Source organism: Macrotis lagotis, chromosome 3 (genome assembly GCF_037893015.1).
Source record: "Macrotis lagotis isolate mMagLag1 chromosome 3, bilby.v1.9.chrom.fasta, whole genome shotgun sequence".
NCBI lineage: Eukaryota > Metazoa > Chordata > Mammalia > Peramelemorphia > Peramelidae > Macrotis > Macrotis lagotis.
Genome location: NC_133660.1, coordinates 226,834,805 through 226,857,943, shown reverse-complemented (window position 1 = coordinate 226,857,943; position 23,139 = coordinate 226,834,805). Strand labels below are relative to the sequence as shown.

The 23,139-nt window shown below is 40.0% G+C and overlaps 2 protein-coding genes across 5 annotated transcripts in view; one reads left to right on the top strand and one right to left on the bottom strand.

Annotated features, from left to right (window-relative positions):
* ATRN (attractin) overlaps positions 1-2,038 on the bottom strand; it is a 229,602-nt gene extending 227,564 nt beyond the window's left edge. For all 4 annotated transcript variants that reach the window (XM_074229992.1, XM_074229994.1, XM_074229991.1 and 1 more), the window contains exon 1: positions 1,614-2,038. In XM_074229992.1, coding sequence (XP_074086093.1) covers positions 1,614-2,023 — 410 coding nt within the window. In that variant the 5' untranslated portion in view covers positions 2,024-2,038. The remainder of the gene's footprint in view (positions 1-1,613) is intronic.
* Positions 2,039-10,122: 8,084 nt separating this feature from the next.
* Positions 10,123-12,505, top strand: LOC141516434 (actin-related protein 8-like). Its single transcript, XM_074227511.1, is given in 4 exon segments — positions 10,123-10,249; positions 10,926-11,020; positions 11,022-11,611; positions 11,614-12,505. Coding segments are annotated over 4 exon segments (1,521 nt in total). The 5' UTR covers positions 10,123-10,180; the 3' UTR covers positions 12,381-12,505.
* The last annotated feature ends 10,634 nt before the right edge of the window (positions 12,506-23,139 follow it).

Below are 23,139 nucleotides of genomic sequence, written 5' to 3'. Positions count from 1 at the left end.
CTCCAAACTGAAACCTTGCTTAAAGTAAAAAAGCTCAACCTGAGTCTCTTCTTCCTAAAAACTGGAAACAACAGTAACAAAGCACTTTTTTCACAAATACTACTAAATCACCCCAAAATCTGGCAATTACTGGAACCAAAACAATTCATTCTTCTTTCAGGAAAGAACTCTGCCCAAATCAGGGTCATTGCTTTCGTGTTTAGCAATGACAAGAATCAAAAGATATTCTCAAACATATGTCATTATTCAGAGGTGTCCAAGATCAGAATCAACTTTCCTAAATCTTCCCTCACTATTATTTCTCCCTCAAAAAAGTACTGTGCTAGACTTCCAGGTGCCCACCTCTATCCAGTAGGAACCACCCACAAAGTAGGGCATCTGAGAGTCACAATACTCTTAAAATTTCCCTGGAAAGCTTTTTACTTCCCTTCAGATCAGCTACTGCTTCATGAAAACTTCCCTCTTCACAAATCTAGCTAACAGAGGATCATTCTTTCCTCAATTTCTTAGATCCTTTTGTCTCATTTCTCCTTCACTTTTATCATCTTCTAGCTTGTTATTTGTGTTCTTTTCTGATCTCCACAGATTTTAAGCTCCTTGAGGTCTAGGAAGTGTTTTTCCGCACTCATTATCCATTGTACTCTCAGAAAGTAAACCATAATTGGTACTTCTTAAACTTGAAATTGAATATGAAGGACAGGCAAGACCTCTAAACTTTTGCAGTTTCTGCTCTACTCTAATGAAACCTCCCCTCTTCTCAGTATTAATGTTTTCTCTACCCCCATAATCAATGGTCCACTGGAATCTCCTACTGAATCCTCACGGTTGATCCTAGGCTCCTATCAACACTGCACCTTTATGAGTCCCTGAACCCACCTGAACCGATATTTTAGCCCTAAGAAACTCTCAAAGGCCTCACTCTGTAAAATAGTGGGTAGTGGATGTCATGTCCAGTGTGGCCTGGAGTCAGGAAGGCCGGGCTTCCTGAGTTCAAGCCTGACACTTCTGAGCTCTGTGCCCCTGGGCCAGTCATTTAACCTAGTTGGCCTCAGTTTCTTCATCTGTCAAATAATGATATCACGTCAAGTCTGGCCTGGAGTCAGGAAGGCTGAAAGTCTGCCTTCGGAGGCTTCTGAGCTGTGTGCCCCTGGGTGAGTCATTTAACCCTGTTTGACTCAGTTTCCTCCTCTGTCCAAATGAGCTGGAGAAGGAAAAAGGCCGAGAAAACTCCACGTTGGGGGAGCAGAGACAGACACAGCAAACTACGGAACCACAAAACGAGGAGTGGCCGGTCTCGGGGTTCACTTTCCACTCCGGAGCGAGGCTCCGCGGGTGATCAAGGTCAGCCCCGACACCCCCGTTTGGCCTTCTCGCAGCCCCCTCTCAGGCAAAGACTGGCTCCCACGCCCATGACTGCGGAGCCCCCGCCGCGACCCCCCGGGCGGCCCTGGCCTCCCGCCGCCCGGCCCGGAGCCCCGGCCCTGCAATGCCCCCCCCGCGGCCCCGGGGCCCCATCTGCGGAGCCAGGCGGGGTCAGCCGGTGCCGGCGCCTCCCCGCGCCCCGCGGCCGCGCCGGCCCGGCCTGACACGGGGCCCCGCCGCCGCCGGCTCACCTGAAGCGGCCCCCGCAGTGCTGGCACTGGTCGCCCACCCAGCCGGCCGGGCAGACGCACTGGCCGGTGGCCGGGTCGCAGCGGCCGCCGTTCACGCAGGGCCGGTCGCACTCCTTGGCCTCGGCCGCGGCCGAGCCCGACGCCGCGGCCGCCGGGGCCGCCGCCTCGGCCGCCCGGAGCAGGGGCAGCGGCGGCGGCGGCAGCAGCAGCAGCAGCAGCGGCAGCAGCGGCAGCGGCGGCGCCGGCGGCGGCCGCGGGGTCCCGGGGGCCGGCCGCCCGCCCCTCGCCCCGGCCCGGCCCGGACCCCGGCACTGCGGCAGGGGCCCCCGCGCCCCCCGGCCGCTCGCCGCCGCCCCCGCGGCCGCCGCCGGCCTCCTCCTCCGCCTCCTCTCGGCGGCCGCCGACACCATCTTAGGGGGCAGAGACGGCTCGCCCCTCTGGTCGCGCACACGGACACACTCGGCAGCCCGCGGCCGCTTCGCCTTCTCCGGGACGGGACGAGACGGACGGTGGCCGGCTCGGTCAGAGCCGGGGGAGGGGAGGGAGGGCGGGCGGGGGGAGGAGCCGAGGCGGGGGAGGAGGCGGGGCGAGCGGCCGGCGCCTGCGCAGAGGCAGCTCCGGGCGCCGCGGAGGGAGGGCCCGGCCGGAGCCGCGGCTCCCGCGTGGCCGCCTGGGGCGCGGGGGGGGGGGGCGGGGGGAGGGAGACGCGGTCGCGAGCTTCGGCCCCGGCGGAGTCCGCTCCTCGCCCCTCCCGGTGCGGCGTGGCGGGTGGGCTGCGGGGGAGTCCCCGCCTCAGAGCGCCCCCTCCTGGCAGAGCGGCGAGGAGGCGCCCCCCGGCGGCGAGCCGCGGCGGCGCGGGAGAACCTCAGCTCGCCACCGGGAGAGGAGGCCCCGCGGCGGCGAGGACGGAGCCCGGAGCCCGGAGCCCGGAGCCCACCCTCCAGACTCCCCAGCACGCCCCTTGTACCTCCACCCCCACCTTCCCCTTCTCCCCATCCCCATCCTCTCTCCCCATCTTTCCCCTTCTCCCCATCTCCATCCTCTCTCCTCATCTTTCCCCTTCTCCCTATCCCCATCCTCTCTCCCCATCTTCCCCTTCTCCCCATCTCCATCCTCTCTCCCCATCTTTCCCCTTCTCCCCATCCCCATCTTTCCCCTTCTCCCCATCCCCATCCCCCTCCCCATCTTTCTACTTCTCCCATCCTCTCCCCATCTTTTCCCTTCTCCCCATCTCCATCCTTTCTCCCCATCTTTCCCCTTCTCCCCAACCCCATCCCCTCTCCCCATCTTTCCACTTATCCCCATCTCCATCCTCTCTCCCCATCTTTCCCTTTCTCCCCTTTCTCCCCCAACTGTCACCTCCCACTTTTCCCCACCTTTTCCTCCCTTCTCCCCTTTTCTCCCCATTTTTCTTACCCCTGTCCCCTCCCCACTTCCCCTCATCTCTCCTTTTTTCTTCCCCCACCCTCTTCTCTCTCTCCACCTCCCTCTTTCTCCCCTCCTCTCCCCTTACCTTTACCCTCTTCCCCATTTCCATCCACTTGCCCCATCCTCTCCCCTCCCTATCTCTCCTCCTTCACCTCCTCCTCCCTTTCTTCCCTCACCATCATTTCTTCATCTTCCCTTCAAAATTCTCCCATGAGCCCCTTCACATGTCCAAATTTTATCAACATCCCTTCAAAATCCCTGCAAACCCCAACACCATCCCTCACCATTATTTCTGAAGAATTAAAAATAATCTTCAGGAAATTAAGATCCTTGGTTGTTTGAGTTGGAAAAAACCTTTTGGATCATCTGGGTAAAGAGATAGAAACTGAGCAGGAAGACAGTGTAGGAAAGCAAATGGAAACAAAGTTTTGAAATATTGAAATAGCTAATCTCACTTAGAAGCCCTTCTAATCTCAGGGGAAAAAAGACTGCAGTTTTGACTTCCTACCTCTGTCTCCTAGTTGAACCTCACAACAAATCCTCAAAATAAAGACAAGTATTATCCCCTTTGCCAGTGAGAAGCTAAGTAATCAGTCGTGACCATACAACGGTGTCAGTGGTGAAACTGTCTTGGCTCAAGTCTTTTGCTATTTCCACTACACCATCATAACTACCAAAAAAATTCATGATGAATTACCCTGGCCCTCCTCATGTTTCTCATAGAGTTTTTCCTTTCCTTCTCCCTCTCGCTTAATAATTTCCCTCTCTTTGGCATCATAGTTATTTGTTTACTTCTTTACCAAAACCCCCTGTCCACAATTATTGTGAATTCTGAGAACTAGGGCCTTTGTCTTATCTAACTTTCTATACCTGGGACCTAACAGTGTCTTACACACTCTGATAAATTTTTATTGAATTTGGAAGTGAGGAGGCATGAGATCAAATCACAAAGTTTCATGCTTGCAAGGTTAAAGATAGTGTGGTTGTGAGACATGGCAGATTCTGAGAAAATGAGTGATAATTGTGTCTTAAGATTATTTCTGTGCCAGGAATAAAGGATATATAGTGGCAGTTGTTCAGAGTATACCTTCACTTACCCCAATTGAAACTACCAGAATGTCAAACATCTCTACATATGCTGGTTTCAAAACATAATCCAAATTGAAAGGATATATTAAGTAGAAATATTCTGCATTTGAGTTCTCGTATCTACTCAGATCTTGGGTTAAATGAGTTCTTACCGTACAAAACTAAAACAAACTGCCCGAGAAACAACTGATGTAAGTTTGGCAGAAATATCAGTGTTGGAAATTCCACAGGGATAACTTTTTAAAAATATTTAAGCAATAAAGAAGACCAAAGTCTCTATACAAGGAGTTCCCAAATTTGGGAACCAAGTCAGAAAGAGTAACTCTTGAAAATGAAATCTCCCAAGAATCATCATAGAACACATGAGCTTAATTCACTACCTGTCACTTTGATTAGAAAAACTAATTGATTGCTGAGGTTTTATCCTTCTCAAAGAAGACCATGACATCAGGAGAGGTGATACCAACAAGCACATGAATTAGATCTGAGTGAGGGAGGTACTATGCTAGTCACCAGCCTCCCTTTCTCCTACAGAATCATCTGGATTCCAGTCGTCAGACATGAATCAGGACGACTGGAGATGGCCCTGAATGTTGTGACTTACTCAAGGTCACACAGCTAGTGTCAAGTGTCTGAGGTTGAATTCAAACTCCTGTCCTACTCATTCCAAGGTCAGTGCTCTATCCACTGGACTTGCTTAAAAAAAAAAAAGGAAACTAGAAATTTAAAATGTAGCTAACAGAAAAGAATGTCAAAATGGAAACCTTAACAGTTACTATTTTCAAAAAAAAATGGTAGGATGACAAAATCTTTATAGGCAAGTCAGAATTTGACAATATATATCTATGCAGTTTGACCTCAGAATTGTCCCTGGAGTAAAAGCAATATGATTCTAGACGGCTAGTACTGGTTCTATAGACAGAAACATACAACAAAATTGAGAAGATCAATTTGTCAACATTTCCTAAGTTCATGGAAACAACCTTTTGATACTTCCAACTCATTTTGGGGTGATTTATATTCACTAAGGGCAACTAAGTGGCACAGTGAACAGAGTTCCAGTCCTGGACTTGTCTTCCTGAGTTCAAATCAGTTCTCAAACATTTGACTTAGTGAGAAGGCAGATGAAATTCCATTTTATAGATAGTAACAATCCGAATCACTTTTGTAATTTTCTGAAGGCTATTTATGGGCTATTTTGGTGCATCTCAACTACTCGGTGCTGCTAACAGCCACAATGATTAGTGATAAGGACATGATCCTGGAGAGATGGCTAAGTATATCCATAGTGTTCTTAACTGATCATCACTCAATGATGAAGTCATTGACTGTGTACTTCAAGTTTAAGTATATCCCTATTTGGCCAACCTTCCCACTGAAGAAGAGGTTTTGAATGTCATTTAACTTCTCTTGTGGCAAAATGTCTGGTGCTAATCCTATTCCAGCTGAGATTAATGAGGCAGGGGGTCCACTGGTCATACAAAAGCTGACTGAAATTTTCAAGGTTATTTGGTAAAAGGAGTTCAAGGATACATCCCTTGTCTCAATATCTATAAAGGAAAGAGAAATAAATTGTCTTGTGACAATCACAGGGAACTCTCTCTCTCTCTCTCTCTCTCTCTCTCTCTCTCTCTCTCTCTCTCTCTCTCTCTCTCTCTCTTTCTCTCTTTCTGTCATTGCTGACATGATTCTTGTTGGAGTCCTCCTTAATAGCCTGATCTTTCACCTGGAAGATGGTCTTCTACCCAAGAGCCAGTATGCTTCAGAAAGGGCAAAGGAATAGTCAATATGGTGTTTGCTGCCCAACAACTCCAGGATATCAAGAGTAGAATAGTAGTCTTTGACCTGATCAAGGCTTTTGACATTTTCAGTTGTGAGTCATGAAAAATCATGGCAAAATTTGGTTGCCTGGAAAAAGATAATGAGATAATAATGAGTATTTCATGACACTCTAATACTTGTATGGGTTCTGGTTAATGGATAATGCTATCACACTTTCTCACTCACTAATGGAGTGAAAGAGGGATATATACTTGCTCCCAAACTTTTTTTTTTGCATAATGTTTTCTAAATTGTTGCCTGATTCCTTCAACAAAAAAGAAAATGGCATCAGGGTCCATACCACACCGTAAATTATTTAACTTGGAAAGGCTACAAGCCAAGACTAAAGGAGAGGGAGAATTGGTACATGACTTTCTGTTCACAAATAATTGTGCACTCATTGCTAAGATGCAACCAAGATGGATTGATTCTCTACTACTTTTACTGATTTTGACCTAATGATTTAACAGTAAGAAAACAGAACTTCTCCATCAGCCAGCACCACACCATTCATACATGAAACCATCAGATATAGCAAATGGAGAACTATTGAATGCTGTGGATAAGTTCACTGACTTGGTAGGATACTTTCCAGTGATGTATGCATGATGATGAAGTTGATGCAGGCACTACCAGGGCTAGTTCAGTGGTTGGGAGGCTCTAAAGAAAATATGGGAGAAAAAAGGTAGTAAATAGCCTACCACAACTGAAGAGGTATTGTGTTGACCTCATTGTTTTAAGTCTCTGAAATCTGGATAGTCTACCAGCACCATGCCAGGAAAATGAACTTCCATTAGAATTGTTTTGGGAAGATTCTGAAGATCATCTAAGCAAGATAAGGCTCTATACACTGAGGTCCTTTCTTGAGCTACACTGCAAAGCATTCAAACTGTATTGCACTCTGAAATACAGTTTGAATGCTTTGCAGTTTTCCTAGAAGACTATTTTATGGAAAAGATAAACAAGGCAATTTCTCACATGGAGTCAGAAGAAGCTATGCAAGGACACTCTCAAGTTCTCTCTGAAGAATTTTTGAATTGTGCTACATGGGAGATACTCAAAAGTGTCCAACATGGTGTGCCTATCTCAAAAAAAGTGTTATGTTCTATGAGCAAAGCAGAATTTCAATAGCTCAAAGAAAGAGTGAGATGCCCAAATTTAGAGATATCTCCATTTCAAATATTCACGTGAACTATTTGTGACCAACTTGTGGTAGAGTCTTCTAAGTTCTGAGAAGTCTGATCATCCATAATCAGACATACTATTCTTCGACTCTAACATAGTAATGTAATTTTGATCTGATTCAAAAACAAAGGGCAGGGGAGGCCACCAGCCCTGGAATCAGGAGTACCTGGGTTCAAATCCAGTCTCAGACACTTAAAGATTACCTAGCTATGTGGCCTTGGGCAAGCCACTTAACCCCATTGCCTAGCAAAAACCTAAAAAAAAGTGGGGGGGGCAACAATTAACCAACCATCTGTGTGATCCTGGGCAAGTCACTTAACCAATTGCCTCAGTTTTTTCATGGACAGGAGAAGAAAATAGCAAATCCCTCCAATATCTTTGCCAAGAAAACCCCAAATGATATCAGAAAGTCAGATATAACTGAAAAATGACAGAACAGCAGTATTTGCCAAACAATCCGATCTTTTAATTTGCTCTCCTAAGTGAATTTAGCCATCAGTAGAGTATGCCCTTTACAAATAGCCAACACCAGTTCTTATGCCAGGTTTATTTCCCATTGTAAATTAATAAATTGGTCTCCTGAGTGGACTTTCACACCAGGAGGGAGGGCCTTGTGCAGTCAACCAATGTTATTTCTCATGCCAGGTATAGTTCCCATTTGTAAATTAACAAGTTGGTATTCTAGTTTATAAATCAGTCTCTAGTGAATTTGATTAGCATGAACCAGTTGCCCAGAGCTGATCACTCCTGAGCAATTAGATAAAATGAAGTTTGTCAACCTGCAATGCCAACAACCTGACCCAGGCTTATTTCTGTGAAATACCCAGGGAAATAACTCAGCGAGGTATCCTTCCTACTTGGGAGGTAAGGTGATATTATTTATTCATATTTTACAACTGAGGAAACTGAGACAGAGGTTGTGACTTCCCCAACTCCTAATTTGTTTGTTTGTTTTTTGAATCATATGTAAGGAATGTTCATTTTTCAGTCAAATAAATATATTTTGTTATATTAAAGAAAAATACCATTCCTCTATTTTTCAATGTTTTATTACTTGATTTAAAAAATAAGGATTAGAATAATTTATCAAAGGACTGTTCTCCACCTTCTAATATAATCATAATTTCATGTGTTTTCCATTGTTGTGACTATGCAGTTGTTTTCCTAATATTAAATCATCCTTGTATTCCCTAGTAAATTTTAAAATATGTTGTAATATTCCATTTGCTAGCAATTTATTTGAAGTATTAGTATTGGTATTCATAGAGTCATAGATCTAGAACTGGAAGACATATGAGAGGCCATCTATTCAATACTCTTTTTTTAAACAGAAGAACCTGTGGCCAGGCAGGGAAAGACTTACAAGAGTAACTGGTTCACCTAAGGGATATGGATAACCAATATCAAAGACACCATTTAGACACAGATTCTTTGATTCTACAGCCATTGTTTTTTACTGTGTTGCCTCATGAGGACATTGGTTTATTGATTTAAGAATACTATAGTACTGTTACTTTGCCTTTTCTTTATTGAGTATTAAAAAACCTATATGCCTTATAGAAAAAGTTAGGTGGAATGCTTTCTTTTTCTGTTTTTGAAAGCAGTTTACATAATATAGAAATGGATTTTAAGGATTTTGGGGTTGCAATTTGTATTTTGCATAAATCATTTTGAGACCTGTTTTGTCATTTACCCTCATTTGTAAGAACAAGAAACAATTAAGCCATCATCACCAACTCAGCTATTGAGTCTAAAAGTGTGCCAAATTTGTCCTCTAAAGTCTCCTCTATCTCACTATCATGAAAGGGAGATGTCTTTCATCAACTGTCCTTGGAAATTATCATTAGCCATGAAATTTAATCTGGCTTTAGTTACCTTTTCTTTGTCTTTTTTATTCATTTGTTTTAATTTCCTTCATGATATAGTCATTGGGAAGTAATATGATGGAGGGACAGAGACTTGAACTCAGAGTCAAAGACCTAATTTCTGATCCTGCTTTTGACTATACATACTAGTCTTTAAAAGTTTTTTAATTTAATTCCTTCTTTCTCTGATAATTTTCTTTATTTCTTCTTGTTATAGAATGCATGACTTTCTTGTATGGTTGTTTGAGATGGCCACTAAGGTCTCTTCCAATTCTTGAATTCTGTGATTCTGTATGCATTATGATTTCTTCTTTCTCATATCTGATTTGGCAATTTGATCTTCCAACATTTTTAATTAAAATGTATTGATTTGTCAGTTTGGGGTCTTTTGAAAAACAGCTTTTTGTTTTACTTATTCAACTGTTATTTTATTTTATATTTTTCATATCTCCTTGTTCAGTAATTTCTTCATGCTACCCTTTATATATTAATTTGTTCATTTTCTCATTTAACTGCCAATAACTCATTTATTTTCTTTTTTCTTTCTTGTTAATGTAAACATAAGCATTTTGAGGTATAAATTTGGTTCTGGGTTGTTACCATAAATTCTGTTACATTTTATTACTATTGTCCTTTATATGATTTATCATTATTTCTATAATTTGATTTTTAGAATTATTCAAATCATTTTTCAACTGTCTGGATCTGCTTCTTTTTGATCATATTTTCCTTGAAGACTATTATGATTGTATCATGGCTCACAAATGGTTTTCAAATGTTTGCCTCTCTGAATTTATCTGAAACTTCTTTAGATCTCAGAAAAGGGTCAATTTTTGTGAATTTTCAAGTGTGTTTTTAAGAAAACAATTTGAGCCCCGCCCCCCGGCCCGGGGCGGGGGGGGGGGCCCTGACCCCCGGTGTGCCCCTGACCCCCGGTACGGCCCCCTGACCCCCCGGTGCGGCTTGCAGCAGATCCAGAGCAACTTCATCGTGGTGATCCACCCCGGTTCCACCACGCTGAGGATGGGCCGCGCCACGGACACGCTGCCGATCAGCGTCCCCCACCTGATCGCGCGGCGGCGCGGGTAGCCGGGCCCGGCCGCCCCCCGGGACAGCTGGCTGCTGAGGGGCCGCCTCAACAAGCCCGAAAGTACTGAACAGAGACAAAACGGCCTTAAAATGGTGGACCAAGCCATCTGGTCCAAAAAGATGTCAAACGGTGCAAGAAGAATCCCAGTGTCCCCGGAGCAGCTCCTCCCCCTCAGTAGATGGTCGTCTTTGGATACCTAGATCCTGTCTGCTGGTGGGCAGCCTTTGGGCAGTGAGCCTTTCCAAGCAGGACTGCATAGAGTCGCTACCTTTACTTATTTCTCTGCGATGCTCTGGAGAGCAGAAAAGGCCCATCCTCCAGAAGGAATCACCCTGTGCTTGCTATCTGTGATGTTCCTCAATGGACATCACTAGTATATTTAAGTCCTAGGATTTTAGAGTTGCAGGGCGCCTTGGAGCTCCTTAGGCTGTGACCAAGAGATGACCAAGCCAAAAGACATTCCTTCAGAAAGGCTTCCTTTGCCTTTGCCCCGATTTCAAAGATCTTACAGGAGTCTTTGAGAGAACGTGATGGAGCCCTTGCAGAAAAGTCTGAGGGTTGGGGATTGTGTGCACCACATAAAGACATGGTGTTACCCACTCTCGGCAGAATGAAGCCTTATTCTCAGATCAGTTACTGCTCAGATGACAAGGTCCTGGGAAGGGGAAATTCTTCTGTTGGCAGAGAAAACACCTTTTTTTCCTGGACCCTCGGCCTTCTTCCCCTTTCCCGGGATCTCTGGTCAGGACTGCTACTCTCTTCCTGGGCCATGGGGGAGAAGAGAAAAGGTAGTCTGAATTTCATGTCTAAATTGAAGGAATTTTCTGCAATTCTCAGGCTCGATCCTACAACAAGCAGATGCAGCCGGCAATTCTAGATCACTGCTCCGGAAATAAATGGACAAGCACATCTCATCACCCCGAGTATAGTAGAAGAGGCTTTATATGTTAATCCATTAGATTGTTACAATATTCACTGGCCTATCCGCAGAGGTCAGTTAAATATTCACCCTGGACCTGGGGGCTCCCTTATTGCCATCCTGGCAGATCTCGAAGCAATATGGTCACATGTAATACAAAAATATTTGGAAATCCCCTTGAAAGACCTCAAGTATTATAGGTGCATCTTGTTAATCCCTGATATTTACAACAAACAGCATGTGAAGGAAGTGGTGAATATGACCCTCATGAAGATGGGTTTCTCAGGCATCGTGGTCCATCAAGAGTCCGTGTGTGCCACTTTTGGGAGTGGTTTGGGCAGTGCCTGCATTGTAGATGTTGGGGACCAGAAGACCAGTGTGTGCTGTGTGGAAGATGGAGTTTCCCATCGGAATACTCGGCTTTGTCTTGCCTATGGGGGATCCGATGTCTCACGGTGTTTTTACTGGCTCATGCAGCGAGCAGGGTTCCCCTATAGAGACTGCCAGTTAACGAATAAGATGGACTGCCTCCTCCTGCAGCACCTCAAAGAAACTTTTTGTCATCTGGACCAGGACATCTCGGGCCTCCAAGACCACGAGTTTCAGATTCCCCAGCTCTGCTTTACCAGTTTCGACTCGGGGATGAGAAGCTACAGGCGCCGATGGCTCTGTTCTACCCAGCGACCTTTGGCATTGTCGGTCAGAAAATGACAACACTGCCCCAGAGATCACAGGGTGACCCTGAGGACCCTCATGATGAGCATTACCTGTTAGCCACACAGAGCAAGCAGGAGCAGTCCTCCAAAGCAACTGCCGACCGCAAGTCCATGGCCAAACCTGGTGGCTTCGACAGCGACCTGCGGGCTCAGTCTTCAGACATGCCAGACAGGCTCCATGCCCAGGAAGTGGAGCTGGGGCCATCACAGAGTGACTGTTTGATGGGGGACAATGAGTCTGAGGAAGCGCCCACGGCCCTGATGTCCAGGAAAACTGCTGTCTCCCAGTTTGAAGGGAAAGTCCTGGGGCTGGACAAGGCCATTCTCCACAGCATCGACTGCTGCGCCTCAGACGACATGAAAAAAAAGATGTACAGCTCCATCCTGGTGGTGGGTGGCGGCCTGATGTTCCACAAAGCCCAGGAATTCCTGCAGCACCGAATCCTCAACAAAATGCCCCCTTCCTTCAGAAGAGTTGTGGAAAACGTTGACGTCATCACGAGGCCGAAGGACATGGATCCACGCCTGATTGCATGGAAGGGCGGGGCCGTGCTGGCCTGTCTGGACACCACGCAGGAGCTGTGGATCTACCAGCGGGAATGGCAGCGCTTCCGAGTCCGCATGCTGCGCCAGCGAGCAGCCTTTGTGTGGTGAGCCCGGACGTGAGCTGTGTAGTTCCAGACACTTGGATCTCATTTATTTTTCTAATTTATTGGTCCTTATATTGAGCTTTTATTCGAAGATACATGAAATGCAGCTTTCTGATGAGGATTAGTTTTAGTCGTATTAGTTTTAGAACTGCAGATTGTACTTATGATCAAGCACCAGGGAATAAACTTCCGATGATGTTCAAAAAAAAAACAACAATCTAATTTTCTCATTCAATCTTTCCCTTCAGTTGTCAAATATAATTTCTTCAACAGTTGATTCAATTCAATTTTTTACTTTTTAATTTCCTTATCAGACATTCCTATTTTCATTGTTATATCATATTGATTCACTCCTTGAAGGTGAGCCTGTGGAAGAATATTGCACAAGATAGACAGGAATGAATGAGTTGTTGCATTATTAGAAGGAATTTCCCCAATCAATAAAAAATAGATCCATTTGGAACATTGAAATCTCCCGTCATTATTAATGATACCTTCTAATAAATTTAAATTTTCCTTTATAAATTTAGATGCTGGACTTTTAGGTGCATAGATAGTTAATTTTTTTTTATTTTTCAACGTCAAAAGTATCTTACATTTTCAGTTCAACTCAATAAATATTTTATTTAATTTATTTAAGGCAATGGGGCTAAGTGTGACTTGCCCAAGGTCACACAGGCAGTTATTCAGTGTCTAAGGTCAGATTTGAACTTAGGTCCTTCTGATTCCAGGGTCTGTGATCTATCCACCTAGCTGCCACCTTGATAAATATTTATTAAATTTATTAAAGGCCTAAAAGATCATGCTTGTCATCAGTTAATAAGCATTTATAATGTTCTACTAAGAGCTAAGGATATAAAGAAAGTCAGGGGCTAAATGCTGGGAATTCAAAAATTGAAAAGTGTCACAGACCCCTCCTTTTAATATAATACTGCATTTTTTATTTCTTTTAATAATTTCTGATTTCAATTTGTCTTGTTCTGAGAACATTACTACAAACTCATGTTCTCTATAGTTAGTGAAGTATGGTAAATTTTACCTCATACTTTAATCTTAGACCTATATTTGTCTTTTTATGTTTTGTATGTTTCCTGTCTACTGCATAGGATTAGGTTATTATTTAAGATAATTCATAATCCTTTTAATAGAGAAATTTGATCCATTTACATTTAAAATTACACTTTAAAAATTTGACTTACACTCTACTGTTTTTGTCAAATTATTTAATCAGAAAGAAATTTAACCTTCCCATTTCTCCAATTCTGTCTTTCCTAAGCTTTTCACATATTTATTGCAAACATGAATTGGCAATGATAATTAAAGTCCCCTTCATATACTATTAACACTAGATTTTTTTTTATTTCTCCTAATCCACCCAACTAACTGTTTTAGATAGGAATTTATATCTGGCATTGGTCCATCTCCAAATCCTCTGCCTTCATTATACTGCTTTAAAAACCCACAAAATAAAGCCAAAAGCCAAAACTCTCTTTTTTTTTTAACCTGATTTATAAAAGAGAATCAGTCCTCTATATTTCATTCCCTTAAGGTTTTTCTTATACTTGTCTTATACTTTTCCTTTTGGTGACTGCATTGAGAGAGTAACTAGTTTACCATAGCTAGAATTTAACAAAAGTATTAAACCAAATTATGTATATCTACATAGGAAACTCTGCTTCTGTTAATTTTGTTTATTAGATGTTGTTTTAGAGGTAGAACCAAGATGGAAGAATAAAGTCAGGGACTTGCATGAGCTCTGCCTCAAAACCCATTCAAATAATGATTAAACTAATTATGCTTTTTAAAGCATTCTTTTCCCCACTGATCTTTTGTCCCACTTATTATTTGGCCTAGTCTGTTTTTAAGGTATTTTCAGAATTGACCAAATAGAAAAAGAGATACAAAAACTCACTGAAGAAAGCAATTCTTTAAAAATTAGGACTGAGCAAATGGAAGCTAATGACTTTATAAGAAAGCAAGAAACAATACTGCAAAACCAAAAGAAAGAAAAAATAAAAAAATAAAATATATCATTGAAAAAAATCTGACCTGAAAAAAAGATCCAGGAGAGATCATTGAAAAATTATTAGAGTATCTGAAAGGATCAAAGTGACTGAAATAGATGTTGCAAAATATAAAAGAGCTTGGATTACAACGAAGAATGAACTACCCAGCAAAACAGCATAATTTGTCAGGGGAATAGATGCATATTCAATGAAATAGGGGACTTTCAAACTTTTCCTGATGAAGAGACCAGAGCTGAAGAGAAAATTTAACTTTCAAAAACAAGACTCAAGAGAAGCATAAAAAGATAAACAGGAAAAGAAAATCATAAGAGACTTAATAAGATTGAGTCATTAACATTCTTATATAGGAAGATGATTCTTATAACTCATAAGAATTTTCTCATTATTAGGGCAGTTAGAAGGAATATACATATATATACATATATATATGTATATGCATATACATATATATATATATATATATATATATATATATATATATATATATCCAGAGGGCCCAGAAATAAGTTGAATATGAAGGGATGATAGCTAAAAAAAATAAAATTTATTTGGTGAGAGAAGAAGGTACTGGGAGAAAGGGAAAGGGAGAAGTAGCATGGGGTAACTCTCTCCCATAAAAGAGGAAAGAAAACATTTTTACAGTGGCCTATGAGAATTGAATTCCTCTGTAATTATCCAAGTCTCCCTTTATTTCTATGGTGATCATTTTGTAATTGCATTTGGTTTTTTGTTTCCATTACAAGATCATAATTTTTATTTATTTTTGTTGTTATATTAATTGCATATAAAGATAATTTTCAACATTAATTTTTTGTAAGATTTCAAGTTCCAAGGGGCGGCTAAGTGGTGCAGTGAATAGAGTACCAGCCCTGAAGTCAGGAGTACCTGAGTTCAAATCTGGCCTCAGACACTTAATAATCACTTAGCTATGTGGCCTTGGGCAAGCCACTTAACCCCATTGCCTTGCAAAAAAAAAAATCTAAAAACATAAAATAAGATTTCAAGTTCCCCATTTTTCACCCTACCTTCCTAAGACAGCAAGGAATCTGATATAGGCTATACACTTACAATTGTGTTAAGCATATTTCCTATTAGTCAAATTGTGAAAGGAGAATTGCACAAAAGGGGAAAAAATGAGAAAGAAAAAATAAAAAGCAAATTTATAAAAGTGAAAATTGGATGATTTGGTCTGCATTCAGACTCCATGGTTCTTTCGCTGAATGTGGATGTTATTTTCCATTACAATCTTTTGGAATTATCTTTGAGACAATTTTCTCTGTTGAAAAAAACTAAGCCTATCATAATTGATCATCACACAGTGTTACTGTTGCTGTACACAATGTTTTCCTGCTTCTGCTCACTTCACTCAGCATCTATTCATGTCTTTCCAGGTTTTTAAAAATCTGTCTGCTCATATACTACAATTTGTTCAGCTATTTCCTAATTGATGAGCATCCCCTCAGTGTCTAATTCTTTGCCCTCACAAAATGAACTCCTATAAATATTTTTGTACATGTGGGTCCTTTCCCCTTTTTTATGATCTTTTTTGAGATACAGACCCAGTAGTGTTATTGCTGGATCAAAAAATTTGTACAATTTTAAAGTCATAGTTCCTTTGGGCACAGGACCAAATAAATGCAAAATATTTTTGAGATGGGCCTGGATGAAATGAGAGAAAGAAAAGAAAAAATAGGGGATATCCAGAGAAGGAACTGGGGAGTTTAAATATAGACCAGAGTTTACTATCTTCAAATTTTAAAAAAAAGTTGTCATGAATTATGTAATTTTTTCTCTTTAATTTTTTCTCTTCCATTTGGATGTGATTCTTCTTTCACAACATGATTAATATGGATTTTATGTTTTGTATGGTTTTATATATATACATATATATATGTATATATGTATATATACATATATATATATATATACAGAGAGAGAGAGAGAGAGAGAGAGAGAGAGAGAGAGAGAGAGAGAGAGAGAGAGCCTATATTATACCAGGAGGAGGAAGAGAGAAGGGAGAGAGGGAGAAAAATGTATATAAAAAGATTGTTGAAAAATACTGTTACATGTATAAATACAATTAAACTTAAAAGAAAACAAATAAAGGAGAAAATAGGTTGCAGAGAAATACAGTTAGCAATAGTATTTTTGAAGCAAATTTTTCTGATAAAGGTCTCATTTCTAAACAATATAGAACTGAGTCAAATTTATAAAAATAAGAACCATTCTAGATGAAGAAATCAAAACTATCTTTTCATATGAAAAATGTGCTAAAACATTGTTAAAGAAATGCATATTAAAACAACTCTGAGGTACCATGTCACACATATCAGATTGGCCAATAAGACAAAAAAAGGAAAATGATCAATATTGAAGGAAATAAGGCAAAACCGGGACACAAATGCACTACTGGAGGAGTTGTGAACTGATCCAACCATTCTGGAGAGTCATTTGAAATTGGATCTGTATCTCAAAGAGATCATATAATAAAGGGGGAAAGACATATGTCCAACAATATTTATAACAGCTCTTTTTGTAGTGGCAAAGAATTGGAAATTAAGGGGATGCCCATCAATTTGGAGATACTTGAACAAACTGTGGTATATGAATGTGATGGAGTACTACTGAAAAAAATCACTAATGGGCAAATTTCAGAAAAGCCTGGAAAGGTTTATATGCTCTGATGCTGAGTAAAGTGAGCAGAACCAAGAGAACATTGTATACATTAATAGCAACACTGTGTAATGATCAACTATGATAAACTTAGTTCTTCTCAGCAGTACAGTGATCAAGGACAATTCTGAAAGATTTGTAATGGAAAATAACTTCTACATCCAGAGAAATAACAATGGAGTTTGAATGCAAACCAAAGCATACTATTTTCAGTTTTTAAAATTTCTTTTATGCTTTATGATTTTTCTTCCCTCTCATGGTTTTCCCCTTTTGTTCTGATTCTTTTTTTGCAATATGACTAATATGGAAATATTTAACATAGTTTCATATATATATATATGCATATATAATCTATATGCTCATTGCCAAGGAGAGGGGGGGAAGGGAAGGAGGGAGAAAAATGTTCAAAAATATTTAAGGCAGCTCTTTTTTGTAGTGACAAGGAATTTGAGGGGATACTCATCAATTGGGAAATGACTGAACAAGGTATGGAATATGACCTTAATAATTACCTAGCTGTGTGGCCTAGGGAAAGCCACTTAATCCCATTGCCTTGCAAAAAAAACTAAAAAAAATCTTTCATAATTCAGATAGATATTTTTGAAGTTATGTCATTATTCTTAACTGCTTATAAAATCATTGCTTTATTTGGAATTACACCCAAAGGGCAACAAAGCTGTGTATACCCTTTGATCCAGTAATACTACTGCTAGGTCTATATCCCAGAAATCACCAAAAAAAAAAAGGTAAAAGATCCACATGTACAAAAATATTTATAGTAGTTCTTTTTGTAGTGGCAAAGAATTGGAAATTGAGGGGATGCTCATCAATTGGGGAATGACTGAACAAACTGTGGTATATGAATGTGATGGAATATTATCATTCTATAAGAAATCCTGAGGTACTAGATTTCAGAATAGCCTGAAAAGACTTGCATGAACTGATGTAGAGTGAAGTGAGTAGAACCAGAAGAATATTTTACGTATTAACAGCAACATTGGGGGATCACCAACTATGATGGACTTGCACATTTCAGCAATATAATAGTCAAATACAATTCTAAAAGACTTGGGATAGAAAATGTCTTCTATATCCAGAGAAGGAACTGTGGAGTTTAAATGTAGACCAAAGCTTGCTATCTTCAATTTTTAAAAGTTGTCTTATGAATTATGTCTTTTTTCTCTCTAATATATTTTTCCATTTGGATTTGATTCTTCTCTCACAATGTGATTAATATGGATCTTTATTTAGCATAATTATACAAGTTTAGCTTTTTTTAGATTGCTTTCTATCATGGGAAGGGGAAGTGAAGAGGGGAGGGATAAAAATGCAAAACTCAAAACTTTGCCAAAAAAATGATTCTTAAAAACTACCATTGCATAGATTTGGAAACATAAATAAAATATTTAATAAAAAAACTATTATTGTCTTGTCATATTAATATTGAAGCTTGATAGTAAAGTATCTGGATGGATTAAATTCAGACTTCACCCTTATCAAATGTATATATTCTGTCAATAGACTTTTAATTCTATAGAATTATACATAATTGAATAGAACGAGTATGTATATATGAATATAAAATATGTCTATATATTCTGCTAATATATGCTACAGTTCCACAATCTGTCTCCTATTTTCATTATTTCTAGAAAATTTTCTTACATGTTTTAAAGGTTTTTTTCCTTTTCATAGTTTTCAAGAAGCTTAATCTTAAATTTTTATGATCACTCTATATCCCAGATCTATCATTTTTATATATACTACTTCCACATCTTTATCTGAGTAACTGTTTACAATACAGTTTAATTTAACAAACATTAAGATTGTACAAAGGGGCAGCCAGGCACCAGCCCTGGAGTCAGGAGTACCTGAGTTCAAATCCGACCTCAGACACTTAATAATTACCTAGCTGTGTGGCCTTGGGCAAGCCACTTAACCCCATTGCCTTGCAAAAAAAAAAACCCTAAAAAAAAAGATTGTACTGTAAACAAGGCAGTGTGTTAAATGCTTAGACTTTAAGGATAAAAATTGGCACCATCTTTTCTCTTTTGAAGTTTATTTCTACTCAGGATTACAACATATGAACCAATCAGTATAATGTAAATTACAGAATAATGTGGGCAAAGAAGGGGAAAAGTGCTTCAGAAAAATTGAGAAATGTTTTTCTGCTTTCTCTTCTGTCATCATTTCCCTTTCATCACTTGTTTATATTTTTTGAAAAATATTTCCAAACTCTTGAATTTCATTATCTTTTTACACTGAGATTTTTTAAATCTCATTTCTTTCTTGTTTCATTACATTATATTTTTTTCTAATTTCATTCTTTAATTCCTACATTGTTCCACTTAGCTTGCTTTTTTGGTGCTTCTATTGATGATGTTTAAGTATATCTTTTTATGACTTTTGCTTCAGGTTTCTTTTGTTCAGAATTTCTTTTTAATTGTGAAGAAATAATCTGTGCTGGAGGAAATACAATTGCAAGGGTGTTAAAAGACTAATAAAGAAGCTATCTGAAGGAAGAGATGATAACACAAATATGGAAGCATCTCACATCTAAAAATGTATATACTGAAAAAAGTGACCCTGAGACTAGCAGTAGACATCAGCCTTTCATGATTACTATCCTAGTTATTGACTATCTTATTAAAAGTTTTCTCGGGCAGCTAGGTGGCGCAGTGGATAAAGCACTGGCCCTGGAGTCAGGAGGACCTGGGTTCAAATCCGATCTCAGACACTTAATAATTCCCTAGCTGTGTGGCCTTGGGCAAGCCACTTAACTTCAATGCCTTGCAAAAACTAAAAAAAAAAGTTTTCTTAACATAAATCAGGAACTTCATTGAAAAGATAATTGGTAGGGACAGATTTTCTAAAGCAATATTCAGCAATTAGCCACATAAAGGAATATTGCATTCCTTGTGTTTATTGTTCATTGATTATGAAGCAACATGTGATTTAGTAAAAGAAGATACCAAATTAGGGGTTCTTTTACAAAAATCTAACTTCCAGTCATACCTCTCATTCAGTCAAGATTCCTTAGATCATATACCACTAGAAATAACTGTTCAGTGAATCCTCTGATAGTTAACATCAGGAAAAGACTAAAGGAAGGAAATAAATGGTACCATTGGGATAGAGAAGAGCCTATTTAGATGTCAGATTGAAGAATTCCCTTTGCATGATAAGGTCTTTTAGATGTTCCTATTTTTATATATAACATTGTAATGATTGCATGAAAACCCTAAACACTGAAAAGCTTCTCAGAGAAGATATATAAGCTCTCAAAGGAGTTTTGCCTATTTATGCACACAGGAAAGGCAAAGTGGATGAAAAATTTTCTGTTTACTAGACTTCAACATGAATGTGGATGTTTGCTCAATAGAGCTTGTCCAACAGTGTGTGTGTGTGTGTATTTATATTTGTATTATGTATGTTTGTTTTAGACATACAGTATTACTGACAATGAATTGAACCCAGATTTGAACAGAAGGAGAAGAGTATGGTTGGATTGCTTTTGAGAAATCATGATCTTTTACCAGCCCCAGGTGTCTCAAAAGCCCATCTTTGCAATATTGACTTTTCATTTGTGTTGCTGCATGTCAGTGCGACATGAACACCATCACCTCCAAAAAACCAGAAATGAGCAACACCTAGAGAACAGTGCAGCAGTGCACTGTAGGTGTTAAGCAGGCTACGATATTATAAACAAGGAATTCCAAAGAACAGAAATAAAAGATGATGTTAAGGGATTGTATACTAGGAAGAAAAGAAGAACTACTCATGTGACAAGAAGTAAAAATGGCAGTTGAGCCGCCAGTGTTCCACTGCAAGAAGCAACCCTCCAATAGTTTGGGAAGAGCTTCAGGGATGATCTTTTGGAAGGACATGGATATGAATCCCATAAAATGGGCAAGTTTGAATGGACTGTGATCTGTATTATTGGAGGGAACTACTAAATTAATGAGATTGTAGATTCATTTGAGTATTTCAGGGTTAGAATTTTTGTATAATAATTTCTTCGAGTTTGTGAAAAAAGGAGTGAAGTGGTTTTGTTTTTTCCATATATTTTATTATATTTTTGAGGATAATTTTGAATAAATAGACTGCCTTGTGACTTCTTTCTCTGCCATCTTTCCATAAAACTGTTCCCTCCCATAGTTCTTTGTTCTAATCCTTTCTAATGAATTTGTGGTATAATATTTTGTATTGTATTCATCTGGGTTCCTATTTTGTCCCACCAAGAACCAAGAGGGAAAAAACCATATCTATTTTGAATTGAATATCTAACAGCTAACAGTGCTTAGTAATAATCACTGAATTAAATAATAGTTTCCACTCACTGCCTCTATCTTCTCACAACTCATTCATTTACTATTCAACTTCCTTGAGTCTAGTTTCTGACACCAGCATTGAGGACCATCTCCTGTCATCTTAATCCATACCTCGTCACTGGATCCAAATAGCTCCAGAGGAGAAAGTGAGGCTGGTGTCTCTGCATAGCCCCTTCCCCTCCCCATTTAAATCCAACTCACTTGCATATCATGGCATCACCTCCCTGATGTTCTAGTCTTCATTAAGAATGAAGAATGGGGGCGGCTAGGTGGCATAGTGGATAAAGCACCGGCCCTGGAGTCAGGAGTACCTGGGTTCAAATCCAGTCTCAGACACTTAATAATTACCTAGCTGTGGCCTTGGGCAAGCCACTTAACCCCGTTTGCCTTGCAAAACCCTTAAAAAAAAAGAATGAAGAACAAACAACAACAACCTCAACACTAACATTCCACTAGCAATGCAAAGCCACTAATGATCTCTTAATGACAACATTTCTCATCTTTTCTCATGCTTCCTTCTTTGTGATCTCTTCATTTGATACTTTTAACCACTTGCCTTCTTTCTCATACATTTTCTCAAGTAGTAAAATTGAGCTAAACAGTTTTATATTACATATATATTAAATATATCCTATATAAGATTATATTATTTCATCATCATTTGCTCTCCAATTATTATATGTTCTAAATATGGACTCTAGAAAAGCAAGATCCATGGTCCAAATCTGACACCTACACCTGTAATCAGGGGAAGGAAATCAAAATCAAACATGGCAGACTGCAGCTGCACTATATATCTTCTAGCCTCATTGTATTTCTTTCCTCTACTCATTTTACTGACTCTTACTACCAGCTTAGCTCTTTCACTAGTCAATAAACACTGATTCAGTTCAAAAGCCTTCCTGATATCGGATTCCCTTACATACCTCAGAAGAAGTGCTTCTGCTCTCAACTCCACTTAATCCAACTATTTCTATAATCCCTGCAACTGAAGCAGAAAGGATTCCAATGCATCATCTGCACCATCTTTTGTCTCTGGATCCCGAGGAACCCTTCTAGAGAGAAATGTTTTCTTTCCCTGTATCAACCAGTTTGTCAACATGCCACACACTGTGCAAAACATCAGGTATACAGAGAAAGACAAATATAGTCCCTGCCCTCAAAGAACTTACATCCTAGTGGGATCTCAAGTGGCACTTTGTTCAGATCTCATTTCTTATGTTTTATGTTGTTAGGATTTTAAATCATTTTTATTTAGACTCAGAAGGTGTGAAGGACCATGTTTGAGTTATCTTTCTATCTTTCCCAATGTCTAGATGTCTACACAGTTTATATATACATATATATATAAAGCAGGAAATAAATAAATGCCTTTTAAATCATATCGATCACTCTTTTTGATCGTCCTTGTCTTAGTCAGATTGCTAGCTTTGGTTCTGAATGAGCTCAGCTAATTATTCATTGACCTGTCACCAAACAACTGGTTATACCTCACTGCCCAATTCTGCCCTCTAGTGTCTAATATGAGTGGAACTTTAAAACCAGAAAAGTCAGGTTCTAACTGAAAAAGAGGCTGGCATGAAATGTGTGTGTGTGTGTGTGTGTGTGCTGTCACCAACCTTATTTTCTCTTCGAAAGTCATCTGGGTCCAATGGCCAAATATGAAAGAGGGCAAGTAGAGATGGCCCTGGATGTGAGACAATCAGGATTAAGTGACTTACTCAAGCTCATA